The sequence below is a fragment of the Sminthopsis crassicaudata genome, chromosome 3 (assembly GCF_048593235.1).
Source record: "Sminthopsis crassicaudata isolate SCR6 chromosome 3, ASM4859323v1, whole genome shotgun sequence".
Taxonomy (NCBI): domain Eukaryota; kingdom Metazoa; phylum Chordata; class Mammalia; order Dasyuromorphia; family Dasyuridae; genus Sminthopsis; species Sminthopsis crassicaudata.
Genome location: NC_133619.1, coordinates 478,205,898 through 478,232,527, shown reverse-complemented (window position 1 = coordinate 478,232,527; position 26,630 = coordinate 478,205,898). Strand labels below are relative to the sequence as shown.

At 34.6% G+C, this 26,630-nt stretch overlaps 1 protein-coding gene across 1 annotated transcript in view; it reads right to left on the bottom strand.

Moving 5' to 3' along the window:
- The window catches only part of FLT1 (fms related receptor tyrosine kinase 1), a 172,356-nt gene that overhangs the window by 126,236 nt on the left and 19,490 nt on the right, over positions 1 to 26,630 (bottom strand). The window contains exons 2-4 of the mRNA XM_074303574.1: positions 23,409 to 23,505; positions 20,692 to 20,918; positions 3,075 to 3,199 (exon numbers count right to left, since the gene is read on the bottom strand). Coding sequence (XP_074159675.1) covers positions 3,075 to 3,199; positions 20,692 to 20,918; positions 23,409 to 23,505 — 449 coding nt within the window. The remainder of the gene's footprint in view (positions 1 to 3,074; positions 3,200 to 20,691; positions 20,919 to 23,408; positions 23,506 to 26,630) is intronic.

The window sequence follows — 26,630 nt, the reverse complement described above, 5'->3', positions numbered from 1 at the left end:
AGTATGTAAAATGCTTTATTAGTTCTTCAGAATTCAATGGACATGATACATGTATACATTGTGAGCAAAACAATTATGTCAAAATTTCAGTTGATGGTTCAAAATCCTTTTGCTGATAGGGATATTTGCAATAAACTGTTTTTGTAGAGCAGCTGAAAAACCAAATTTGCATTTTTAAAATTTGGAGCTGCCAGATTATTTTCATTCATCCTCACCATATAGGACTTTTAAAGAAGTCATGACTTATCTTCACCACTGAAGCTGAAGAACTTTTGAATTTTGCAGGTTTAGCTAAGTCCAAGTCTTAAAAGATCTATAACATTCTATTTATAATCAATGGGTCATCTTTAGATCATAAAGAAAAATAGTAAAAAGCTTCATCTATGTCACTTAAAGGGGAAATCAGTGGCCATAAAGAAAATCAAGAGAAGATTTTAAAAATTAAGTTATTTTCTCAAATTCTTTTTAATAGTTAATTTATAATAAGCATGCATATTTGCTTTTGATCAGCTTAGTCCAAACCTAGCAATGAAAAAAAATCTCTGACTCTCCCAACTTCATATATTTAAACATTTTTTTTTCTTAATTTTTAAAAACTGATTCAGGGGCAGCTAGATGGCATAGTGGATAGAGCACCAGCCCTGAAGTCAGGAGGACCTGAGTTCAAATCCGGCCTCAGACACTTCACACTTCCTAGCTGTGTGACGCTGGGGAAGTCACTTAACCCCAATTGCCTCAGCAAAAAAAAGAAAAAAAAAACTGATTTAGTTAACAGAATTGCTTTACTTTACTCCTAAGCCAGTTGATGTGAAAAAGCTGGTGGACCATAAAGTCAGTTCCCACAGTTTTGACATCTTTAAGTTCTATTTCTCAGGCACCATTCTGTCCTTAGCAATGTAATAAAGCTGGAAAAAATGAATCCAAAACATAGGAAAGACCCTATTATCTACTCATACTGTTGCCTGTACATACAATAAAAGATGTAGTTTTTAAAAGTACAAAGTTAAAACAAAGATTTTACCTTAAGTCTTTATGAAGCAGATTCCAAAAGTTCTTAAAGCCAGGTTACAAAACAGTTTTCAGTAGCCACAGACAAAAGCTACTACATTTTCTACTACTCTATCTGTTTTGCCCCCTTTTAAAACAGATCCCTTAAAGTATCTTATAACATATAATAATATAATATGTTATAAAGCTTACAATAAGCAAATAAATAGGGATTTGTGGCTCTATATGATGGGCTTCCCACATCCCCTTCCACAAAGTTAATGTCCTTCTTAATTTCCTTTCTCTGCCATGCTTATATGTATTATAAAACTGTGCTTGAAATACCACTAAATAAATATTTACTGAGGACTTATTCTATACAAAATATAGAAAATACAACATACAAGTAACTAGAGGTATATAAAGTAGGATATGTTAAGTGCTACAAGAAATATACAAAATGCTGCAACATATGTTCAGAGGCTTAAAATTCATATTTAAGTATGGGAATCAAGGGAGCCTTCCTGAAGGAAATAACATTAAGCTGAGCCTTGAAAGTTGAGCAAGATGTTAGTAAGCACAAATAAAGGGAGAAGAGTATTTCATGTAGAAAATAATAGATGCAATAGCTTAGAGGTGGGAAAGGATAAGGCATATTTGGTGAATAACATAATTTAACTAAGAACAAATTTGTATATAAGCATAATCCTGGAAGATAGACACTATTATTACTATCATTTTACATATGAGGAAATTAAGGGAGACACAGGTTAAGTGACTTGCTGGGATCACACAGCTAGAAGAGACAAATTTGAACTCAAATGTTCCATTGCATCATCTAGCTGCTTAAGGGAATGCATAAATCAGAATAGTGTAAAATAAGCCTAGAAAGACATATTTAGGTCTTTCCTTTATTCCCTCAGGAGAAGCTGATCTCTCCCTCCTCAGATTTTATCACAGCACTTTGTCATTTTTCATCTTTGTCACTTTACATAGAGAAAGCTCATAATAAATGATGAATTGAAGAGAATATTATGAAAGTCCTTGTATACCAGGCTAGAAGGACAGAATTTTTGTCCTGTAGAATGTGTTCCAGAGATTCATTTTATATGCCCATATATATTCCTCTTGGGCTGAAGAAAGATGGAAGCAAACAAGAAAGGAAGAAAGGAAGGGATAAAAGAAGAGAAAGGAGGGAAAAAAAAAAAGGAAGAAGGAAGGAAGAACTTGTAATATTTCATTCCTTTGCAATAGCTTCTATATAGGATAAAACACAGCTGACACTAAATGTTAACTGGTAGGAGCGGAGGGCATAGTGTATTTATTAACACAAAGTTCCTGCTCTTTAAGAGCTTGCATGAGAGCTAGTCACTGAATGGATATTATATTCTTTGTAAAATATTTTGGGAATTTGTGGTTTCATTGGTGTGGGCCCTACAGCTCTATCAATGCCGATTACAATCCTCTGTATTTTACTAAAGTTTTCTGAGAGCTTGTATAGTTGAAAAAATCATCACTGTGAAGATAGTAAGTCTAATTCCCAGGTGATAGTCTATCACTAATCTGCTTTTGAAAATGTTTTAGTTTAGCAAACTTGCCACAGTTTGTGCCCCATGGCACATGCTTTGAAAATTCAGCCAGGGGGTGATCCCAAGAGATTATTATTTAAATTAATATAGAGGAGATCTAAAAGAGAAGTTTTGTAGGATAAATTCCACTGTTGCCTAATATTGAGTAGAAAGTTATTGGAGATCTGAAGAATCAAAAAAAAAATGGATATGGAGAAATAAATGGTTACTTCCACACTAGGAGGATATGTTAGAGCAGGACTTGAATGGAGAAAGAGGTGGTTGTCACATAAAATGTAACAGCTACTCTAGATGTTATTTGGCTTCATTATTCCATTTTTCCATTTTCTCATCTGCTGATTCTGTGCTGCTTGTTGTATCTGTCAATCAACTGATGTAGTCTTTGGAAACAACCACAAAAATTTTCTGTTGCTCCCCTTGTCACAAAATTAAAGTAATCATAATTCCATTCATATTTTTATAAAGGTCACATAAGAACCTAGTATCGTGAAATAGTACCTTTTTCAAAGTAACGGTGAAGTCTGGCGCTGATACTCGACAAGGAATAATCATTTCCTGTCCTTCAGTCATATGAACAGTTTCAGGCATGGTGCTGTGAGGCTCTACAAATGGACTACCTGTATCTAAAAAGGAAATAACAAAAACAAAATGAATACATGTATAAATTATAGCAGATGAATCTAAGCTTAGGAAATGAGAATTATTAATGTAATAGCATTCCTCATTTTATACTTTTTCCCCTCTTAGATATGCAATATGTGTGTGTGTGTGTGTGTGTGTGTGTGTGTGTGTGTGTGTGTGTGTGTGCATTTCCATTTCTGCTGCAAAAATATATCCCTTACCAAATTAGCACCTTATTCCAATTTTGTTTCCTTGGGAGGTAGATCAATGAGGAAGGGTTAGGACAATGCAGAAAAAAGTTCCAAAGTAAGGAGTATTGTGAGTGGGGGCAGGGAAATTTCTGCATATGTTCCTTCATATAACAATGCTAAATGAGTCAGGAAATGCCATCCAGAGCGATTGTGAGAAGTCATAGGGGGTCAGGTAAAACAGGAAAACCATTTTGTCTGAGGAAAGATGACAAGAGGCTGGGGGGGGGGGGGAATAGCAGTGATTCTGAGGGTGAAGATTATGAACTAAATGAGAGTAGAAATATTTAAAAAAAAGTTTTGTGCATTAAATTCTACTGCTTTGTTCATACTGAATAAGAAGACACTAGTGATATGAGAGATAAGAACAACTAGATGGGCAAAAGACAGTGACATATCTACTTTTTATTTAAGGTGAGTTATCTTTCCATGGATGGCATACTTAGGCAGGGAAAGAAGAGATGACTTTAAATAATCAAAGAAACACAATTCAAACAATATGGCATAGTTCCTGCTAGGAAACAATGACAAAAGATCAACCAGCCTGTCACAGAGGAAAAAAATTAGAGAACATTAGGGTTGGAAGAAACCTTGTAGATAAGTTAGTCCAACGCTCTCAATTTACATATGATAAACTGAGTCCAGGATAGGCTAACTAGCCCATAAGGCAGCAAAATTGGCTTTGAAACTCTTATTTTCTGATTCCAAATCCAGTGTTTTTCCCCCTCATTACAACATGACCTTTGGAGTACCTGTTTTGGAGAAAAAATATTACAAATCTAAGAGGCAAAAACCTCCCCCCCATCCAAAGGAGATATGCTAAAGCCAAAATGTAAAATTAACATATAAAATAATTTTTTATGTTTTATATGATAGCCATATAGCATAGCTGTATTTAGGTCCTTCTCTGATGTTTCTTTCTAGTGAGGAAGTGACCACTGATTTCTACCCACTCATTTTCTCTGGATCTTCAGATCCTTCTATGACAAATCAAAATAAAATTTTCATGTGTTTAGTGTGGATTTCAAGTGCCAAATTATGCTGTATGGACTATTGAAGGAATTGAGCAAAGAAAAAAAAAATCAAAGAATGCCAATATTTTCAAGTTAGAAGAGAATATAGGAGTCCTCAGGTCCAACCCAAAGGAATTCACAAGAACTCCTCTACAATGTCACTAACAAAGTCATCTAATGTATGAGCTTCTAAAGCAACCCATTCCATTAGATAGCTCTAGTGGTCAGGAAGGTTTTCCTAACTTCAAACCTAAAGTATAATATTTGCAACTCTGACTTATTACTCTCAGGTCTCCCATATGGAATAAAGTAGAATAGTTTATTCCATTTTCTATAAGATGAATCATAAGGTACTTAAAAGACAACTTTTCCCCCCTTTCTCTCTCCCTCTACCCCACTTCAATCTTTTCAAGGCTAAGCATTCCCAGTTCCTTCCAATGACCTTCATATAGCATTAATTTCAGGCTTTCATAACTCCTTGCCTAGGAAACAAATGCTTCCTAATTCACCTTCCTTCTCTCTATTTTATCTACCAGTAAGCTAATAAATTCATATTTCTAAAACTCAGATTGACTATGTCACTCATGTATTCAAAAAATCTTCAATGACTATATATGGTTAAAATAAACATCTCAGTCTGGTAATTATGCTTCCGCCTACATTTCTAGTGTTACTTCATATAACTCTTCTCATAGCTTTTATCCCAGTCAAATAGATATACTAGCTGTTCATTGTCTATACTATTTCATAACCCATCTCCACGCTTTGACATAAGTTGTCACCTTTGAAATATACTTATCTTTGTTTCATGGAATTTCTATCTCCCTTCAAAATACACAAAGACTCAAGGCCTTTCTTGATCCCCTTCTCACTCATAATTCTATCCCTTTTAAATTTCTTTGTTTTACTTTCTATATATTTTTATTTAGTTATTTGTATATGAATTATATTCTTCCCACTCCCACTCAGTAGAATATAAACTCATCTAATAGAATCTTATTTGGACCTTTTACCTCATATCTCATTCCACTTCAATCCATTCTTCACATAGCTACTCAAATATTTTCCTAAAGTTTAGAGATGATTATATCCTTTTCCTCACTCTATAAATTCCAATGGTCCCCTGTTAACTTTGAAAGTGCTTCTTTTGTACCTACCTTTCAGGCATTGTTAATATCTTATTATCCATCTTTTCAGACTGGCCTTTTCCTTACAAAGTACACTCCATCTCCTGTCTCTGTATTTGCTTTTTCCCAGTTCTGGAATGATCTTCTTCCTCACCTTCAGATCAAATTCGACCTTCTACACAAAGCCTTTCTTAATCTATAAAATGGGTTATGATTATATGTATGCTACCTACCCACAGGGCTGCTTTTGTGAGGAAAACACTTTACATATTTTAAAATGATGTAATAAATGTAAGCAGCTAATAGCATGATTATTTTGATGATGATTTGACATAAATTGCACATTTTTAGAAAAGTTTAATTTTGGGTGGCATTCAAGAAAGACCCATAAAATGCCATAGTTAATGAAGTTGTTTGCTTATTAAGAAAGTTCTGTGGGTTTGCTCACATATACAGAGAAGATTTTTTTTTTTAAACACTGAAGTAGGAATCACTTATCAGCATTAAATTCCTTCTGTAAATAGATCTGCTGAGCCAGACATTCAGGCAGTGACTATTGGGATTTGATCATTCCTTTCCTTCCTACTGTGAGTCTATATTTTTGTCTCTTTTGTAAGTCCCAAGGTAAGTGGAAATGCCAGGAAATGGTTTAATTCATTTAACTAAACTGTAAATCCTTCCCTTATAATTGACTGTCTCCTTAAGTAATCATCCTCAACAAAGGACACTAGCATAAGGAGTTCCTACAGGAAACAGTAAACATTTTTGTGGCTCTTACCAAACTGAATGCCAGTCCCAAATGAAAATAAGGGGAAGGTTGATTCAATGCCTCTTTAAATTTGTTTCCTTTTCTTTATCACTTAAGGGGGCTCTTTCAAAAATATAAATTTTATTACATCTCACTTAGCCATACTTCAAAAAACCACATAGTCCTAATGTGGGATTCCCTGTAATTCCAATGTCAGAACTTCGGAGATTTATATCCACTCCAGCAAAAGTCAAAAAGACATCATTTGAAACACATTGGTTAGTGTCACAGTAAATAGTGAGGTTATAATCTATTGCGTTGTTATATGAGCTTATGACTGCATTTGCTACAAAAATACTCTGCGGACTTGTTAATGATACATTTCCTTTTCAATTTGATTCAAGGAAAGACTAAGAAAGAACCTGCCGTCCATGCTATAACACAAAACAAATTTTTTTGTTTGTTTTTCAAGGATCTTAGATACGGAAAAGGTCACTGCTCCTTTAATATCACCAGTGAAACCCACTTACGACTCCCTCAGGACTCATTTATCTTTGTCATGAAATTAAAAATGACTTCCAAAACCAGCCAGCAATACAGAGCGATTTCCTGAAGCCACATCTCCTCAACATTTCAAGAGTGAGGAAGAGCTGCTCCAAAGACTACCGGTGTCCTGTTGGCTCAGACACACTGTCACCAGAGATCCATGCCAACAAAGATCTAGGTGGGGACCATACTACCACATAACTTCTCTGAACTTTCCAAGCTAAAAGCAGGGGCAGGAAACTGGCACCAAATATTAAGATTTCTCACCCAGAAGTATCAATGCTGCCACTCACCTTTCAGCTCACAGGCAGGCTCTGAAATAGGCAAAGATCAAACACAGGTTCCTGCTCCTATGAATAGAGTTGGGATCTATTTTTTCCCCCAAGGCTATCTTTTTTTTTTAATAAATCTTTTTATTTTCAAAACACATGCATAAATAGTTTTCAACATTCACCCTTGCAAAACCTTGTGTTTCAATTTTTTTTCTCCCTCCCTTTCCCCCATCCCCTCTCCTAGATGGCAAGTAATCCAATATATGTTAAACATATGGAATTCTTCTATACATATTTCCACAACTATGCTGCACATAGAAAAGAAAAGCACAAGAAAAATAGGATCTATTTTTAAAGGATTTTCTTCTCTCTGAATCTGTAATCATAGAACTGTTAGGTTAAAAGTATTTAAACATAAAGGGCCTAGATACTGCCATCATTCCACATAGAATTCCCACTGACATCAGCTGGGAGTTCCGTTACTCTGCTCAAGGCGGTGGGTGGCACAAAGCATTTAGGACATTTTCCTGGTTTTGATTAAAGGGGATCCAACAATAAACATCTTATTTCCTAGCATATTTATGTTCTTATAATTTTTGTAAGCCTTTCTCCTGATTCCCTTTGATTTCATTTTCCTTTCCTTTTCTTAGCAGGCATAAGGGCACCTAATGATTATTTTGAGGATGGGAGTTGGTTTCATCTTTAAGGGTAACAATACCCTCTTACAAGACAGAAGTATTTAGGCAGTCTAACTCTCAGAGGATAAATCCTCAAAGGCTAGCCTATTGAATCCTCCCTATATAATGTCTAACACTATATTGCCTATAGCTAGATCATAATGAAGGATTTTAAATTGATTGAGGCAGGACTATTCTTTGAAATATGAGCTTAAAAAATTAAAAAAGAAAAAATATGTTACTTGCAACAGAATCATTACTATTGATTTCAAAAAGTCTATTTGTTCCAACAAGTCTTATATAGATTATACTATGCTCTAAGTATTCAGAATCATTTAGGTCATGTATGATTCTGAGATTGTGAACATGATTGAGTGTGTGGAAAAATACTTGTGCCCTTGACAGAAACAGAGATAATAGGAAGAAGATTGGGTTTAGATAGGGGCAAGAAGTTTTGTTTGGACAAAATGAAACACTGCCTAGAGAATACCCTTATGAAACTGTTCAGTAAACAACTGGAAATGGAGGTCTAAAGCTCAGAAGAGAAATAGCAGTTACATGCACTGATAATTCAATCCAAAGTCCTGATTAGATAGCTAAGAAAGAGAATGTGGAGAGAAAAGAAAGAAGGCTGTTGGGGAACCATGGGCAATAACCAAACACAGAGAGACTGGAATGCATGATGACAATGCAAAGGAGACTGAGGAGGAGTAAGAGGGGTAGAAGAACCAGGAGCAAGTAGTGTCATGAAAACCCAGAGACTAGGAGAAGGTAGTCTTCTAAGTTTTAAATTGTAGAGAGTTGTAGGGATGTCAGAAAGGATGAAGACTAGGAAAAGTCATTGGAATAAGCAATTAAGAACCATTGCTAATCTGGCAGAGGGCAGTCAGATTGTAAAGGTGTTGAGAATTGTGAGAAATAAAAGATGAAACAATTGTAAGATAATTTCCTAAATATTTGGCTTCAAAGGAAGGAGAAATATAGGAGAATTGTTTAAGGGGATATTGGTGCCAAATGAAGTTTAATTTAATTTAATTTTGTTTGTTTTAAGGGTAGAGAAGAATAAGGCATGTTTGTAAGGCAACAGGAAAGGATCAAGGGCAAAAATAGGAAGGTTGGCTTTTGCAAAAAGATTCTTGAAAGAAAGCTCTGAATCCTTGTAGGGACAAAATACAACAACTATGGTAAACAAAATATTGTTCAGTTCTTTCAGTTATGTCATGTCTGATATGACCTCATTTGGAGTTTTTTTGGCAGAGATTCTGAAGGAGTTTGCCATTTCCTTTTCTAACTCATTTTATAGATGAGGCAACTAAAGTAAACAGAGTTAAATATCTTACCCAGTGTTACACAATTAGTAAGTGACTGAGTTTGTATGTAAACATATATGTGTGTATATATATGTATATGTATACAAGTATATTTGTTTATATGTGTATATATATAGTTTGCTTTCTTCCTTCCTCTTTTTTTTATTCTTTCTCTTTTCCTTTCTCCTTCCTCTTTCCTTTCTCTTTTCCTTCCTTCCTTCCTTCCATAAACTAAACTGAATCTTTATTTCTCATTTCCTACCACATCAACTTCTCTGTCTGACTTTGAAGGCCTTTGTTTTCTAATTCCACCTTAACTTGTCAAATACCTACTACTTCTTAATATGCACTGTTCCACTGAAGCTAGTCTCCTCTCTGATGTTTTCACCAGCCATGTTCTATAGGTTTTTGTCCATGTTGTCTCTTCCACTTGGAATATCCTACCTCCTCTTTAAATCCTTCCTCATAATGCCTTTAACCACTTTTGAACATACTATTCTCTCTTTTCTCTGAATCCTATTGGTATTGGAATCTTACTACATAATTTAGCACTCCACTACTCTCTAATATACATAGAATTAAAACTATTCTGCACCTATTTTAATATAATAAACAAAAATTAAGGAACAGGATTGCAAGGATATCTTTCTAAAGTAACATATTTGCTTCTTAATTGGAGAAGAATTCTCTATTTGGTCAACAATATTTATAATGCAACCATGGTCTCCAAGACATTCTATAAACTGTACATTCTATGCACAAGGCTTTTAAAACTTTTTTCACTCATGACTTCTTTTCATCAAAGAAATTTGGTATGCTACCCTGGGTACATAAGAATATAAAATAGATATACAAATCAAACATTTACTGATAATAAATCATAATTACATCACCACAACCTATAGTTAAGAAGCTTTGTTATATATTATATGCATGCTCCAAAGAGTTCTTAGCTCCTATTCTCAAGAAGAGTGGGAAAAGGACACACCCCAAAATAGAACAAAACCCAATTTTCTACTTGCATATCCCAATCCCAATGAAGTATATGGCATATTCATATTGCCATTGTGCTCATTACTCATTAGTGGCTGAAGTAGAAGTGCCTCATGATTTCCTTATGGAAAAGATTGAGACATTTGGGCCAGATTCTATTACAGTTTGATGTGTTGGTTTGTTGACCCAAAGTATTTAATGGATTAATATCAACATAGAAGGGAGGAACTGCCTTGCATGGCATGGCATGGCATGCTCTTATCTCTGTTGTGTTCAATGTGCTTCATCAGCAACCTGGATGAAAATAAAAGGAGTATGTTGATGAAATCTGTAGATTTCCTTGACTAGAGAAGCAGGATCCAAAATATTCTCAGCTAGTTATGTGCTTTAACTAAGAAAATTAAATGTAAAAAAAAAAGGCAAATATAAAATCTCATGTTTAAGTTTAAACAAATGAACTGGATAAGTATGGCATAGGAGAGAAATGACAAGACAGAAATCTTTATGAAAAAGACATAGAACTTTTCATTGACTTGCAAGCTCATTGATAGTGTGAGGGAACTGCCAAAAAGACTAATGCAATCTTGAGCTGTATTTATAAAAGTATGTGCTTGGAACAAAGAAAGTAATATTTCCATTGCATTTGGGACTGGTCAGACCACATCTAAAGCATTGTGTTCCATTCTGGGCACCACAGTTTAAAATTATATTAACAAGTTTGAGCACATCAAGTAGAGAGTGATTAGCATGGGGAGGAATCTAGAACACCCAAGGCAGCATGATATAATGCAAAGAGTATTATTGAGTTTTGAGTCAGAGGACTAGCAGCTGACTCCTGATTCTAACTAGTTCAGCTATGTAATCTTGGAATAAGACATTTCTCTTCTCTCTGTTTCAGTTTCTATATTGGTAAAATGAGCATATTTGTATACCTACTTCACAGAATTGTTGCATAGATCAAGCTAGAATACCAATAGGTATTTGCAGGATGTCCCAAAAGTCTTTGTGCAGTTTTAAGCTTTAATAACAAATATTATGTATTAAGCAAAATTAAGTATTAAGCAAATATTAGCTTTAAATAATCAGGCTTTAGTAGCCTAAAAGTGCACAAAGACTTTTGGGATACTCTGTTTAAATACAAACTGTTTATTGTATCATTGGAAGTATAGTTGATATTAAAGCTAGTCCCATGCAACAAAAGCTCTAGCAGTGGTCCTCAAACTTTTTAAATAGGGGGCCAGTTCACTGTCCCTCAGACTGTTGGAGGGCCAGACTATAGTGAAAACAAAAAAAAAACTCACACTCTGTCTACGCCCTCAGCCCATTTGCCATAACCTGGTGGGCCGCATAAACATCCTCACGGGCCGCATCTGGCCCGCGGGCCATAGTTTAAGAACCCCTGCATGGGATTACAGTAAAAATTCTACCTAAATAAGATGGTCAAACCCTTTAATCAGAACTGAGCTTTCCCAATTGGGTAGGGTCCCAAGATTGAACCCAATTTCATTATCAGCTCTGCCCTTAAGAAGCTGCTTGACCTGGTAACTAAATGAGGAAATTAAACAAACAAACAAACAAAAAACAGATTCCTTCTCTCTTCCTTTAGTAATTGGTTACTAATAATTATTTCTCATCTAGAAATCCTAACTCTTGAGTTAATATCTATAGTGGTGTCAACACAGAAGAATAAGCTTCAAAAATAATGGCATAGTCTCAGGGATTTGAACATATATTTAGTATAGATGTCAGTAACATAATCCAGAAACTACATGCCAATGAGTGAATCTAGAAGTAGACCAAAGACATACTCCAAAAGGACACAGTAAGGCACCATATTAAGTTTAATGAAACTCATAATCTAAAGAATAACAGCAAAAACAATGGCAAAGTGACCTGCTACATGGCCAAGTCTTGTCCAGTTGATATGAATAGTTTCTACCAGAAAGAATTAAGTTGATGTTGAAGAAATGCTCTTGGGGTCTAAAAAGCACAGCATTTAGAACTGGAGAGGTTCATTGATCCAATCCCAACATTTTACAGATGGCAAACTGAGGCTCAGAGATGTCAAGAGAGCAGTGGAATTGAGATTTGAACCCAGATCTTCGAGTTTCAATTCAGTATAGACAGAGAACAAATTAGGAAAACATAGCAACCAATAAACATAACATAATCTTTACATGTGTATACTATGGAAAGACTATATGGCCAAATACACCTACATTTTCTGAAGTAATGCTATGGCATCTTTGTTTCATATATAAAAGAGAATAAAATATAATATATACATGTTTATGGATATAAGTTCATAAATATATCAATATAAATTCTTTTATACAATATTTTAAATTTGTCCTTTCCTTTTTAATCAGAGTATCAAATCCTACTTCAAGTCCCTATCTTTGCATGCTATCATGTAGTACCTACAATGCTATATTACTATCCCATAAGTTTTCACTCTTATCACTGCCTAACTCAAAAAGCTACAATGGATCCAAAAATTCCTCATTTTCTGCTGCATCAGTTTTTCTACCTCTGTTTAGATTTCAAATTTTTCAAAATTTAACATTCTCCCTTACTTTCCCATCTTATCTCTCATTTCTTCCCTACATGGACCTCATCTTATAGGCAAACTACTATACTCACTATTTCCTGAACATACACTGTGTAACTATCTCCATCCCTTTTTTTATCTCTCATTTTGCTTGGATTACCCTTCTCCTATACTAAACTATAAAAGTCCTTCAAGGCTAAATTTAAATGCAGTCTTCTCTGTGAAATCTTTACTAATAAATCTTGGTCTTACTTAAACCTCTTCTGTTATTCATATTTCAGCATTTTCACTTGCTATCATTGATAGTGAATATATTACTCCACTTCTCTGGAACTCAGCTTCCTCAGATGCAAAATGAGAAGCTTGGACTAGATCATAAGATCACAGAAGCAACCACTAAAATAATCATTTCCTTCTTTGAATCCCTTCAGCACTTTGCACCACCCAACATCACAAATGGCAACACTTGTTATTGTGGCTACATGTGTGTACATCTTATTTCTCCTACTAGACTGTACATTCCTCCTGGAGGGCAGAGACTCTTTACTAGATCATTTTCATATTCCCTGAAGCCTTTTAGTCTTCATCAATAAATGTAAATGTATGTTAATGAATAATCAATAAATGTATGTTAATGAATACCTTTTGCTCTTTGTTGGTATTGATTGTGAGTAGAATCAATGATTAGCTACAGTATACAAACAGTACAATGCCTTTTCATCTTTAAGTAGGAATGATATTCTGTTTCCCTGCAAGATTACTTTTTGCCCAAAAGAAAGTTATTAAGTATCAGAAATTTATAACATTTTTTCTAAATTTTAAAACATTTCTCTTTCCTTCACCTTTTTGGACAAATTTTCCCATTTATTTTATTCATAAACATTTCAAGATATTTTTGTACTTCAGACATTTATAAATATTGTATACTTTTATATAAAATATTTATAAAATAAGGGAGAAAAGTATCGATATCTTTCACATTTCCCATCTGGTATCATCTTACATGGCAAGGAGTAGGGGAGAAATAATACACTTCATTTTCCTTCATTTAGACTTCATCTCTGTGTTCAGAATTCAAAGATTATACCTCAATCTCCTGTAAGTAACCTTTCAAAAATTCACTTTATCTAGCTATTTCAGCACCATTTCCTTTCATTTAGTATCAACATTTAGATGAGGTGCATTAAGTGGCATGTGGTACATAACTATATTGTAAGTAACATGAATTATCAATGTTGGCTTGTCGGGTTGGCACACTCAAAATTGGCAGAATGGAGCTCTGGGAATGCCATTTAGTCCCTTCCCTCTATTAGGGGATGACCAGAAGATCTGGCAGGGACCAAAAAAAAATACTTACAATAAAATTTTAGGAATGAACTATGTGAACATAAAAGTCTGAGGCAAGGACTGAAGAGATTTAGAGAAGGTAGGAAACTTTAGCCATCTCGTCCCTATCCCCTAAATTAAGCAGAAAAGTGGTGAAATGACATGTTGCCAAAGGCACAAAAGGTAACCACTGTCAGAACCATAATTTAAATCCAGGTCTTCTGACCTCAAATTTAGAACTCTTTTTCCTCAGACAACAATGCTTCTATTCTTTTGGGTCCAGTTGGACTATCTTTGGCACTTGATTGAACTTTCCGTTTCTTGGTATTGTCCTGCTGGATGAGGGAAACTGATCAGGTTGCTCCCAAAAAACAGTAAAACTTCTGAGGAGTAAATATGTATTTTTTCTTTTCTGAATTTAGATTGTGTACAACACAAGACCAGAAAATTCTCAGCTCTTGGGCTACCACAGGTTGAACTTTACACATTCTGATTCATTCCGTCTACTACCGCTATTAAAGACATGCATGTTCTATTGCATGCCCAGTTTGTCTAAACCTTTGAAGCAGAGGCCAGCCTTCTCAACTTTATATTCAGAGAAGAGAAACTTAGCAATTTTTTTTTCCAAACATCTTAAACTTCTTTCTCATCCATAAGTAAATTCACAAATTTATTTCTCATTCAATCTAGTGGTTAGTAGAGAGTGAGTGATCTCGGATAATATCATAGCTGACTATTTGGAAATTTGTTAGGGAAAAACATTCCAGAAGTCAGGAAAAAACAGTAAAGAATGAGCGAAATAGCTGAAATGAATAATTAGGGACAATTATGAAAAGAAGACTGACAGAAAGAAAATGAATGTTTGAAAATATGGTGGTGGTAAACTTTAGAAATTGACTGCAAAGAAGAAACAATGAGGCCATTAATGGCTCATAACCTTACAGAATTAGGTAACTCAGTTACAAGAAATTTATCTAACTATTGAGGCTACAAGTTTGGAAGGTGTGTGTGTGTGTGTGTGTGTGTGTGTGTGTGTGTGTGTGTGTGTGTATGTGTGTGTGTGTTAATTTTTTTCTTCCCACAAAATGTAAACTTTTTCAGCCTGTTTTTCCTAAGGAATTTCCCATGAATAAACCAATGTTTTCACTTCAAAGTTTCTCTTCACAAAACAATGACACAGTTGAAAATTTCTAGAGGCTTTGGGAGTCCTTTCAGTCATGCAAAGTTCTCCCTGCCCAACTACATTAATAACATTGCATAATGCAGTGTGTCTGACAGGTCAGCCAAACAAGCCAAAACATTAACACCTCCTTTTCAGCTCTGAATGAATAGTTTTGATCCTGTGCATATTTACATATGGTAAGTGCCCTTCAGCTCACTAAGGAGGAAAAGAATAAGATTTCTCACAGTAAATGTGCAAATTTGCTTATTCTTTTCATTTATCCCCTGATCTATAATCATAATGCTTAACAAATCAATCAGCAAATTAGTATTTATGGAGTAGACAATGTCCACCGAATCATAGGAAAAAATCACTCATTGTTCTGAGTTGCCTGGGATACCGGGAACTACCATGAGCTTGAAAGATCTGCCCTTGGTGACTTTGTTAGTATGTTCAAGTTCAAGGAAGAACTTGAACCCAGATCCAGACAGAGCTCTATCCACCAAGCTAAACTGACTCCCATGAGAAATATATATAGGGCACTGTTAATTCAACTTTCAAGTTCCATAGGAGAAAATTCATTGATTCCACAATATGGTCCTATAAAAATGCTGAGTTTCTATGATCATTACTTTGTAATGCCACATTCATATTATAAAATTCACTTAAGCTAAACCCTCTTAATTTGTAGTTGGCATGCATTTAGGGAGTACCTCAGGCAGCAGTTAGACAAAGAGAGACAGAGAGGGAATGAGAGAGATATACACATATACATACACAAATATGTGTATGTGTGAATATACATATATACATGTGTATGTATGTATATATACACGACAAATATGTGTGTATCCTTTATATAGATGTGGGTGCACGTCATCCATTAAATCTGTGAATTTCTACAACCTCATAAAATTCATTAGATACAGTTTTTCCTTATAGCTAGGATTCTACAACTTGATAGTTTCCTTTTAAGTTTCTCATTAGGCTCTATAATAATGCTCCTTGTGGAGCACATTGTCTTGCATAAAATAGAGGCACAGCAAAGATTTGCTGATTGATAGGTTGATTGATTTTATAATGTCATAAATTGAAGAGATTTCAACAGATTAGACTTCACTTGTGCTTTTCCTTAAATTAAACCTACTTTGAGAAAAACACATCTTAGGGAAACACGTGGGTGTGTTTCAGAAAGCCATAAAATAGCTAAAGCTACATATGCATCCTGATAGAGAAGGGATACTTTCCATTCCCACCTAATTCTGAATAAAGGCATGCAAATGAACTCTGAGCATCCTTCCATAGGGGGTTTCCCAATTAAATACCCTCTGTTGGTGGTATTTTCCTATATAAAGACCAACAACTATCTACTCACTATATAAATAGAGTACCCACTTTTCCTTCATTTGTGACAATCTCCAACAGAGGAAAGAAGCACACATCTTATCTGTGTGAAGCTAATGGGAAGTTGACTAAAACAAAAGATAACATAAATTTTTCCATTTCTTGAATTTGTTGTGTTCCACCCCCTGCAATGCAAACTAGAAAGTAAAAAAGAAATTGGCAAACAAATTTTAAAGAAAAGAAACAATTTCATCTTACTTATGAGAAGAAAAAATTTAAGATGTTTTAAACCATAGTCCTATAGAGAAAAACATGAACTTGTCTGTAGTTAAAGCCAGCTATTCTTAATCCCTCAATATTTGCTGACTACAGAATTTTTCCTTATTTTTCCATAGTTTTTGTTATCATTTCAGTGTATATGGTACCATTTCAACCTTAAATTAAGCTATTGTATAAATATCATCAGTGTGGGAGATACAATGCAGAGAAACTAGCCTGGTATGAACATGCTTTGATACATTCACATTCATAAACTCAGAGATAAAACAATTTAAGGGAAGAGTAACAGAGAATGGTTACTTGAAGAGAAAGAAAATACAAACTTCCTACGTTATTACAACCCATAAGATTAATTTTCCTTGTCAAAAATATTTTGCTAGAGAGGAAATAATCTAAGTGCAGGAGCAAATTAATCAACTAATCAAGTATTCATTGAGAAGAAAATGTGCAGTGTACATTAGTAGGAGAAAATAAATGTACTGCCAGCAGAATCCAAACTTGTGATTTGATTGCTCAAGTAGTACCTATGAAGCCTAGGAAACCAACTTGGAATTGTTTTCTTCAGTCAGTTAACTTACTGGGGCCTCACAATGTTTGAAAGATCAATATTATTATTAATCATTATTGATTAATAATAATAATTATTGACCCTATTTTGTGGATGTCAAAATTGAGGTTCAGGATGGTTAAATGAATTACCCTAAGTCACATTAAGATCTCTATGACTCCCAGTTCAATATTCTATGCTACAGATTTGCTATCTTCTAAATTCTAACTTCCCATTCTAACATGAATGGGTTATTATCTTGTATGATATGACAAAATCTTACATTTGTAAAAATTCACTCTGAGTTTCAAAGATCTATGGTTTTATGTTATGGTTTGTGAATAAATTTTCACTTGGATGGGGAAAGGTTGTACAATATGCTAGTCATTCACTATCCTGGAGGTGTTATTATATATATTATATACGGGAGCTGTATTATATGTATATACACAATTAAAATGCTGTAATGCAAATACAAATTAAGTAGATAAAGTATTAGCAAAAAAAATTAAGTAAATGACATTTATGAAATACTCTAGGATTTAAAGTGTTTTATATGTCATTTTCCAAGCAGGGCAAGTGTGAAACAAGGAATTTATATTCCTTTCAGTTCTCTAGTCCACAAATTAGACTGTGGCAGAATTGTAGGCAGGAACATTTCTGTATGTAACATAAAAATTTAGCTGGGGTTAATTGGAGTAGGGATAGAGGAAAGAACTTCTATCTATTATCTAGGTGTGTCTAAATGAGGTAATATACTTACCTATCCTTTCTATATTTACAAGGAAGTTCTCTGAAATTTGTCTTAGAGAAAGAATTTTTCAACTCTTCCCTCATAAGGGAAGTGTGGGAAGGGCTTTCCTGCTTCAGCAACCCTGGAGAGTGGGCGTTGTTAACTAGACAAGAAGAATAAGGCTGGATATAAAGTATGGTATGACTTTCCTTAATCCATGAAAGATTCTTGTGGATTTTTTTTTTTTAATCATTCATCTCCTTCTCTTGATAATGTCTTTTTTTAAATTTTTTTTTATTCTGCACCTTCTACATCTTGGTAAATACCTTTTCTCCCACACCTCTTTTCCTCTGACAGAGACAAAGTAACTGCAATAATCTGGAGAGCTTCTCCATCTATTTTTCTACTTTTGGATTTCAGTTTCATCATGCAAGATTTAGCAATCACAAGGAAAAAAAGGCTGAGTATTTCTTCACGATGCCACATCATGAGACAGAGTTTCCAGTCAAAGTTGGTCACTGATGCTAGCTCCCTTGAAAAAAATGCACAAAATACAAGCTACTTCGCAAATAACTATTTGGCCATTAGGACAATTTGAGCATGTCAATATAGAAAACAGAGAGAAAAATAACTGAAGGAAAGTATGAATAATCATAGTGGAAATTAAAGCAACAGTAGATAAATAGTAGCCATATTATAGTGGAAAGATTTGTGACTTCAGTGTCTAGAGGCTTTGATTTGAATCCTAGCTTTGAAGCTTATTAGTATGTGACTATGAGTGATATATAACTTCTTTGATTTGTAATTTTGGCCTCTTAGAGAATAAAGAGAGTAAAAGTTAAACTGCCTATCTCACAGGGTCAGAATGAGGAAGATATTTTGTAAACCAAGAAGTGCTATAAAATGTGAGTTGCTATAAAACTGTCAGTTATTTTTCAATCATGTTTTTTTCATTTTTCAATCATTTCAATCAACTCTTTACAGTTCCATTTGGGGTTTTCCTTTCAAAGATATTGAAGTGACTTATTTCCTTTTCCAGTTCATTTTACAGATGAGGATACTGAGGCAAATAGAGTTAAGTGACCTGCCCAAGTCCCACAACTAGTAAGTATCTGAGGCCATATTTGAACTCAGGAGATGTCTTCCTAATTCCAGGTCTGGAACTCTGCCCTCTATACCACCTCCCTATTCGTATTATAAAATTATTGCCCCCCAAACATCTTTAGAGGGCAATAAGGTACCCCAATCTCTTTTTAGCCCTTCCAAGAAAAAGCTTTACATAGCATCAACCATAGCAATCTTGTTGGCTTCTATTCATTGCATTAGTCCATTTTTCTCTTTTCTGAATTACCCAAATTTCCTTCAGTGAGATCCTTTGCTTTTGAGTAGCTTCCATCTTATTCTTCCCACAACTGCATATCTTTCAAAACTCTCACAAAAATTTTTTTTTCACTGAAGTTTTCCATGCTAGGCTAGCATTTTAATTAATTTCCTCTTGAATTCTCTTTTTGAAAAATGGAAAGAAAAGAGATACAAATCCAGGGTAAATATGCTCATTACAAATATAATTGTCAAAGAATTGAGGTAGGAACCCTCTCCTACCTCAGATAGGAAGGATAAAAGGGCTGCACAAAGAAGTTGTAAATAAGTGTACTAAAGGTCAAAGATGGTGTATCCCTTTGTAGTGTATCGGTGAGAATCCCATCAAAGATATAAATCACTTTTTAGTCAAGTACCACTGACTCCTCAGTGCTTCTCCAAAACTAGCTTATAAGGAATAGGTGGGGGTAGTTGGTAGGGATAGGTGGTAGTTTTTGGCTATCTTCTATGTTTGATATCTCTAATAGAAGGTCACTAGCAACTTAGTATTCTGTTAAGTATTACTTAAGGCCCTGAGTATATTAGTCACCCCCAAAAGTAAGTAACCATGAAATTATAGCAACTCAATTTCCATACTCTTTCTGGAAGACAAATTCCAGGTCCCAAATTTGTCAATTTGTACTTCTTCAGGCTCTACAAAGTTGATATTCTAATTTGATTTTTCTCTCTATCATGCAATTAAATTTGCCCACTGTCAATAGAACATAATCTAAGAAAAATAGGAACAACAACAAAAAATAGTCCTCTTTTAGCTTTCTATCTACAAAGGCATCTTTTTGTGATAATTCAGTAGTTAATGCTTAACCACTCAATTTAAAAGTCAGTGACATGCAATATATTTTGTTACATGCCAAAAAATTCAAGATAATTGTTAAATTAAGAGCAAACACCACCACATATTAGAGCTTCCAAAATAAAAACAGTGGCAAAGTTTTTAGGGAAAAATTTTGCATGGATAAAAGACTTGCATTATATCTAAATAATAGTTTTTGGGTCAAATACAAGAATGAACATATATTGGAGATTACTCTAAGTGACAAATTTGGGCCTCAAGAAAATCACATAAAATGATCATTTAGCCTTTGAGAAATGTTAAAGATAGATTCCCTCATTCCCGAATGCTTTAATATCCAATATTGCAATTAATCTTATCACATCAAGTAGAAATCTTGCCATTTCTAAAGACATATGCTTAATTTGTGGCCATTTGGGATACACTTAGAAAGAGGCATTCTTACCATTAATAAATATATAGATTGTAGATTCTGTTCTCTTTTTCTTTGAAACAGGTGCGGATAAATATCTGCAGCTATAGTAGCCCGTGTGGTTGGCCTGTGCCTTGCTCAAAGTCAGAGTGCTGCAGAACTGTTTACCATTCCTTCCACAGACAGATGTGGTGATGCTCAGTCTTTTGCTTTCTTTACTCACAGTCTTAGGCAAAGACCATGAATGGGCCACTTCCCCCCTGCAATCAAAGATAAGGAAACAAAAAACAATTACCTCTGGGTATTGTGGCATAGCGTCAGTTCCCAACCATTCTTTTATTTGGACCGCTATTTTGGGGTCCTCTCTAATTGTAGACATCTTCCTCTTCACACAAAAGCAATACATTTTTTAAAAACAATGCTTAAAATAAGGAGTCAAAGAGATTTGGGGGTTGATTTCTCCTCAGTCTGTTATTAAAAAAAAACAGCACACACACACACAAACAACCCAAAACTGACAAATCCAAACCTTTTCATTCCATAGCCCTTTACACCTCCACTTTTCTCTCCCTTTTTACAGAGGATCTTGACTCATGCTTTATATCAAATTAATAAACACCACCTGTTACTCCTTCATGTTTCTAATTCTCCAGCTCAAATCCCCCCAAACCATTCCCTATTCTTTTTTCTTCTTCTCCAATCACAGAAAAAGAGTTGAACTCTTCTTCTTGCCAAAGCCAACACTTCTGCTTGTATCCTTGATGTTTTCCCCTCCTATATTCCCTATGAATTTGCCCCTTTAATTATTTCCTCCCTCTCTGACCTTAGATCTTTCTTTATTGGTTCCTTCCCTGCTGCTTAGGAACATGTATGAATCACCCCTATACTCAAATAATCTTCCTTTAATCATGCTATCTCCTCAAGCTATTATCTTAAATCTCTCTGTTCCATTTCCTCATCTTCCAATCCTTAACACTTTGAAGTCTGGTTTCCATATTCAAAATTTTCTGAAACTGCTATCCAAGGTCACCAATTATTTCCTAATTGCTAGATACAATGATCTCTTCTCAGACCTCCTTCTTGATCATGTCCTCTTCCTTGATATCTTTCCCTCCATGGATTTTCATGGCATAACTCTCTCCTAATTCTCCACTTAACTGTTTCTCAGTCTCTTTACTGGATTACCATCCATGTCTAATGATCTATGTGCAGGTATGTAGTGGGCTTTGTTTCAACTCTCTAGCTCTTTGAGCAGTTTTCAAGGATGCTGTTTTCAACATATCAAGTTCTTTTTACTCTGTGAGCTCCAATTCTACTTCACAAACTGCCTGTTCTCCCTCCCTTGGATGTCCAATGAATACCTCGAGTTCAACATGTACAAAACAAAGGTCATTATCATTTTCCCCAAACCAGTCCCACTTTCTAGCTTTCTTACTTTTGTCAAGAGTACTACTGTCCTTTTAGCCAAGCAGATTCGCAACCTTGAATTATTCTCAATTCTTTAGTCTTTTTTATCCTTCATAGCCAATAAGTTGCTAGATGTCAATTCCACTTCCATTATCTCCTGAAGCTGTGCACTTCTCTTTCACACAACTACCATAATTGATGAAGCTATCATGATCTCCTGCCTGGACTACTGCAATAGCTTTCTGATTGGACTTCAACCTCTAGCTTCTCTCCTTGTCAATCCATCTTTTCTACCTACAGCTGCCTAACCAATATTTTTAAAAATTATTTATTAAATTTCATCTTTACTTTTATAATATTTTGATTTCCATTTTTTATTTCTCCTGTTCTCCTATCCTCTTCTTTCCCATGATGGCAATCAATCTGATATAGGTTATACTTGTACAATCATATTAACCATATTTCCACACTAGTTATTCCAAACCAATATTCTTAAAACACAAATCTGACCATGTCACTCCCCCACTGAAATCGCTTTAGTGATTCCAGACTAAAATACAGACCGATCATTTGATATTGTTCATTGCAAGGTAGTTCAAACATCTTTTTCGCCTGTATTCGTTCTTATGTATGGTACATTCTAGCCAGACTTTCCTTCTTATTGTTCCTCATACACAAATACCTATATCTTTGTTCCATGCCTTTGACAGGCTGAACCCTATGACTGAAATATTTATCTCTACTTTTGGGGATTCCTAGCTCCCTTTAAGATTTACCTCAGATGTTACCTCCTCCATGAGGCCTTTCTTGGTCCTTTGAAATTTAATTTATATGTGTCTATATAAATACATACATAAATATGTGTGTATAGTTTCAATATGCTTACATATAATTTTATGTATTTATGCTTATCAAATATATATATATATATTTATATATACAAACACACAAGCAAATATATATATGCACATATATACAAATATATATAAAATGCAATGTAGTATTTACTCACTACTTTATATGTTATTTCTTCCTAAAGGGTATAAATTCTTTAGGTCAGAGATTATTTCTTTTTTATCTTTGTATCTTTAGCACTTAGCACAGTGCTTTCCTTGCACATAGTAGGCCACTTAATGCCTATTTATTCAATTAGATTGAACTGAATTAAGCTGAATTGGTATCTTGAAGTACATTTCTTGGATACTGGGGGGAAATCATTCAATATACCATGTCTCCCTAAGAGACTAATTTAAAATAGTACCAGATAATAACTAGACATGGCTTGGGGGAAGTAGAACCAGTATCTGCTTAAATCAGTACACCAAACCAACCCCATCACTCACCTGCATTTAAGATATAACATCTGGTCTGCTTGAATGACATGTTGTGTGCCTTTTAAACTTAATTCAGGTCCTTTCAATTTTGATCCCGAACTGGATCCTAAGGGGAAAAAATTAAAATTATTATTTGTATGTTGCCTCCACCTTTTTCTTTTCCAATTCTACCATCATTCTAAAGAACAAATTTTCATCTTGAATTTTCCTCACTTTTCTCTTAAGAATCCCCAGTTATGTTGCTCAAATAGCCAATAGTAACAATAATAAATAGGGTTGAGATCTTTCTTGAATTTTACTCTCTTGACATTATTTATTTCCACAAAGTTCTTTGTCTATAGCCTGATACCATATACTCCAGAACCAAAAAGGCTTAATTGTTCCAGTCTTTCCAAAACAGAGCAGATAGAGTCACGATGCTATGATGAAGGCAGAGTAGAGTACAGCTCTCTCAGAACTTGCCTTGAGAGATAGCAGGCAGGTTGATTTCATTTAAGTACAAATGATTGTAGCAACAGCATGGCATTCTGGCTTGGGGTCAAGAAGACTGGGATATAAAATTCTGCCTTTAACATGAACTTGCTATGTGGTCATAATGAAGCTGCTAAAATTCATGGTGTACCAGGAAATTATCTAATATTATAAAATTTTTCCAGAAGATAATCTCTATCCCAATGGAATTACAGAACCATATTTTTTTTTAAAAAACAAAATATTCACATATATGTAAAATTATAACAATGCATTTGAATAATGTTACACCACTTTCCTTGAGGAAGCTATCAATACTTTCTGCTTCTGTCCTCTTTTTGTACTCACTTCAGAACTCTGCAATTTGGCTTCTGAATTCAAAATTTAATTGAAATTGTTCTAGTTAAAAGTTTCCAGTGATCCTTTAATTGCCAAATCAAATGGCCTTTTTTCAATTTTCATCTTTCTTAATTTCTCTACTGTCAATCGGTTTCTCCTCCTGGATTCTCTTTCCCTTTGGGTTCTTGTAATACTATGCTTTTCTGAAACTTTTGCTATTTACTGTTTGCCTCTCTTTCTCAGCAACCTTTTCTGTTTCTTTACACACACCTTGCCCACGGTATATTTCTCCTTTAACTCTATACTACCTTTTGGTTTTTTCCTCAGTTCTCATGGTTTCAGTATCAGCCTCTGAAAATTCAAGTCTCATATCACCAATTGACTCTTAGATGTCTCAAATCCAATGTTCCATAGGCACCTGAAACTCATCATGTGCAACACATAACTCATTATCTTTCTCCTCTCTTAAAATTTTCCTATATTCAAGGGCAACATCATTCCTCCCAATTACAGCCTCAGTAGTATCCTCAACTCTTCAATCTTACTTTATTTATCCAATCTATTGCCATACCTTGTCAATTCATCCTCACAATATAGTTCTCCATTTATACAACTACCTCTGTGCTTCAGACCATTATCACCACGGGTCTAGATTTATTGCCATAATCTTTTCATTTAGTCTCCTTGTTTCCAGTATTTCATCACTACAATCTGTTCTTCACTCAGCTGCCAAAGCGACATGCTAAAAATTCAATATTACCATGTCACATAACTCCATTCAACTCAATAAACTCTAGTGGTTCCCTAAACAGTCCTGTGTTTTTTCTTTAAAGTCCCTTATAAGCTGACCTCTTCCTACGTTCAAAACGTTCTCATTCATCACTTCCACCCAGACATTCTATGGGTCTATCTCCTCCAGTCTGATTTCTCACATAAACTACATTCCCAACCTCCATGCCTTTGTATTGACTTTTCCTCCAAACTTTGAATGCTTTCTCCTCACTTTTACCTCTTATATTCAGTGACTTCCTTCAAGACTCAGATCCAATCTCACCTTTTGTGGGAATTCTTTCTTGATCTGTTCAGTTGCTAATGTTTTCTTTTCTGAAATTACTTTCCATCTACTCCAGATATTTCTTATATGTGACTACTTTATTAAATGTTGTTTTTCATATTAGAACATATGTGCCTTGAGGAAAAAAATGATTTCACTTTCTCTTTATATTTCTCTTTATATTCCTAGCCTCTAGCACCCTGCCTGTCACATTGTGTTTGATAAATGACTATTGGCAGACTTATTGACAAAAATAATTTGAATCATGCAACTTTAAATACTGTCCCATTTTTACAAATAAGAAAACTGAAGTTGTTTCTATTACTCAATAGCTATAGATCCATAAAATAAAGGTAGAGTGAGAAAGCACTATATATATTGACCCCACTTTGGGAGAAGAATTTTTTTACCTTAATATATCAAATCATACATTATGACAGATGATAGAAGAGGAAGGTAACAAATTTAATGCTGGATTATAGGTCTGTGAGACAAAAATATGAGATTTTACCTCCTCATATTCTTCTCTTTATTTTATCTACATGCATAACAAAGTTATTAATTCTCTAAATGCCATAATACTCCTATATACATATTATAATGATTAAGTCCATGTGTCAAGAGAATATCTCAATGATTAAGTTTATTTATTTATTTATTTTTATTTTTTTGCTGAGGCAATTGGAGTTAAGTGACTTGCTTAGGGTCACATAGCTAGGAAGTGTTAAGTGTCTGAAGGCAGATTTGAACTCAGGTCCTCCTAACTTCAGAGCTAAGTTTATTTTTTAAGATATTAAGTTACTATTTTCCACTAACATCCTACCCCAATATCTCACCATGATATGGAGATAACTTAAAATTCTCATCATCATCTCATCACAAACATCTCATCTTTTTTGGAAAGTACTACTAAATAATCAGACTTGGCCATACATAGCACCTCCTGAAAAGTTAGTTAATCAGCTTTTATTCAATTGCTCTCCTCTGCCAATACTACCCTCTAGCCAAACTGTGTTACTGTTTCCCAAACTCAACATTCCATCTCCTATCTGCATAGTCACACACATACACACACACACACACACACACACACACACACACACACACACACACACACACTCCTTCATTTCTAAAATGTACACCTTCCTCATATTTCTCTCACAAAAAATGCTGCCTTCTTTTGAAGTCTAACTTAATCACACCTTTCCTCTGTGAAACCTTCCATAGTTCCCCTTCATCCTAATTGTTACTATTTTTTAATCTCAATTTTCCTTATACAATGTCACCCTATTAATGTGTGAATATGTGAGTATTATCCCTAATACTTTGCACACAAGAAGCCTTTAATGTTCATTCCCTCATTGATT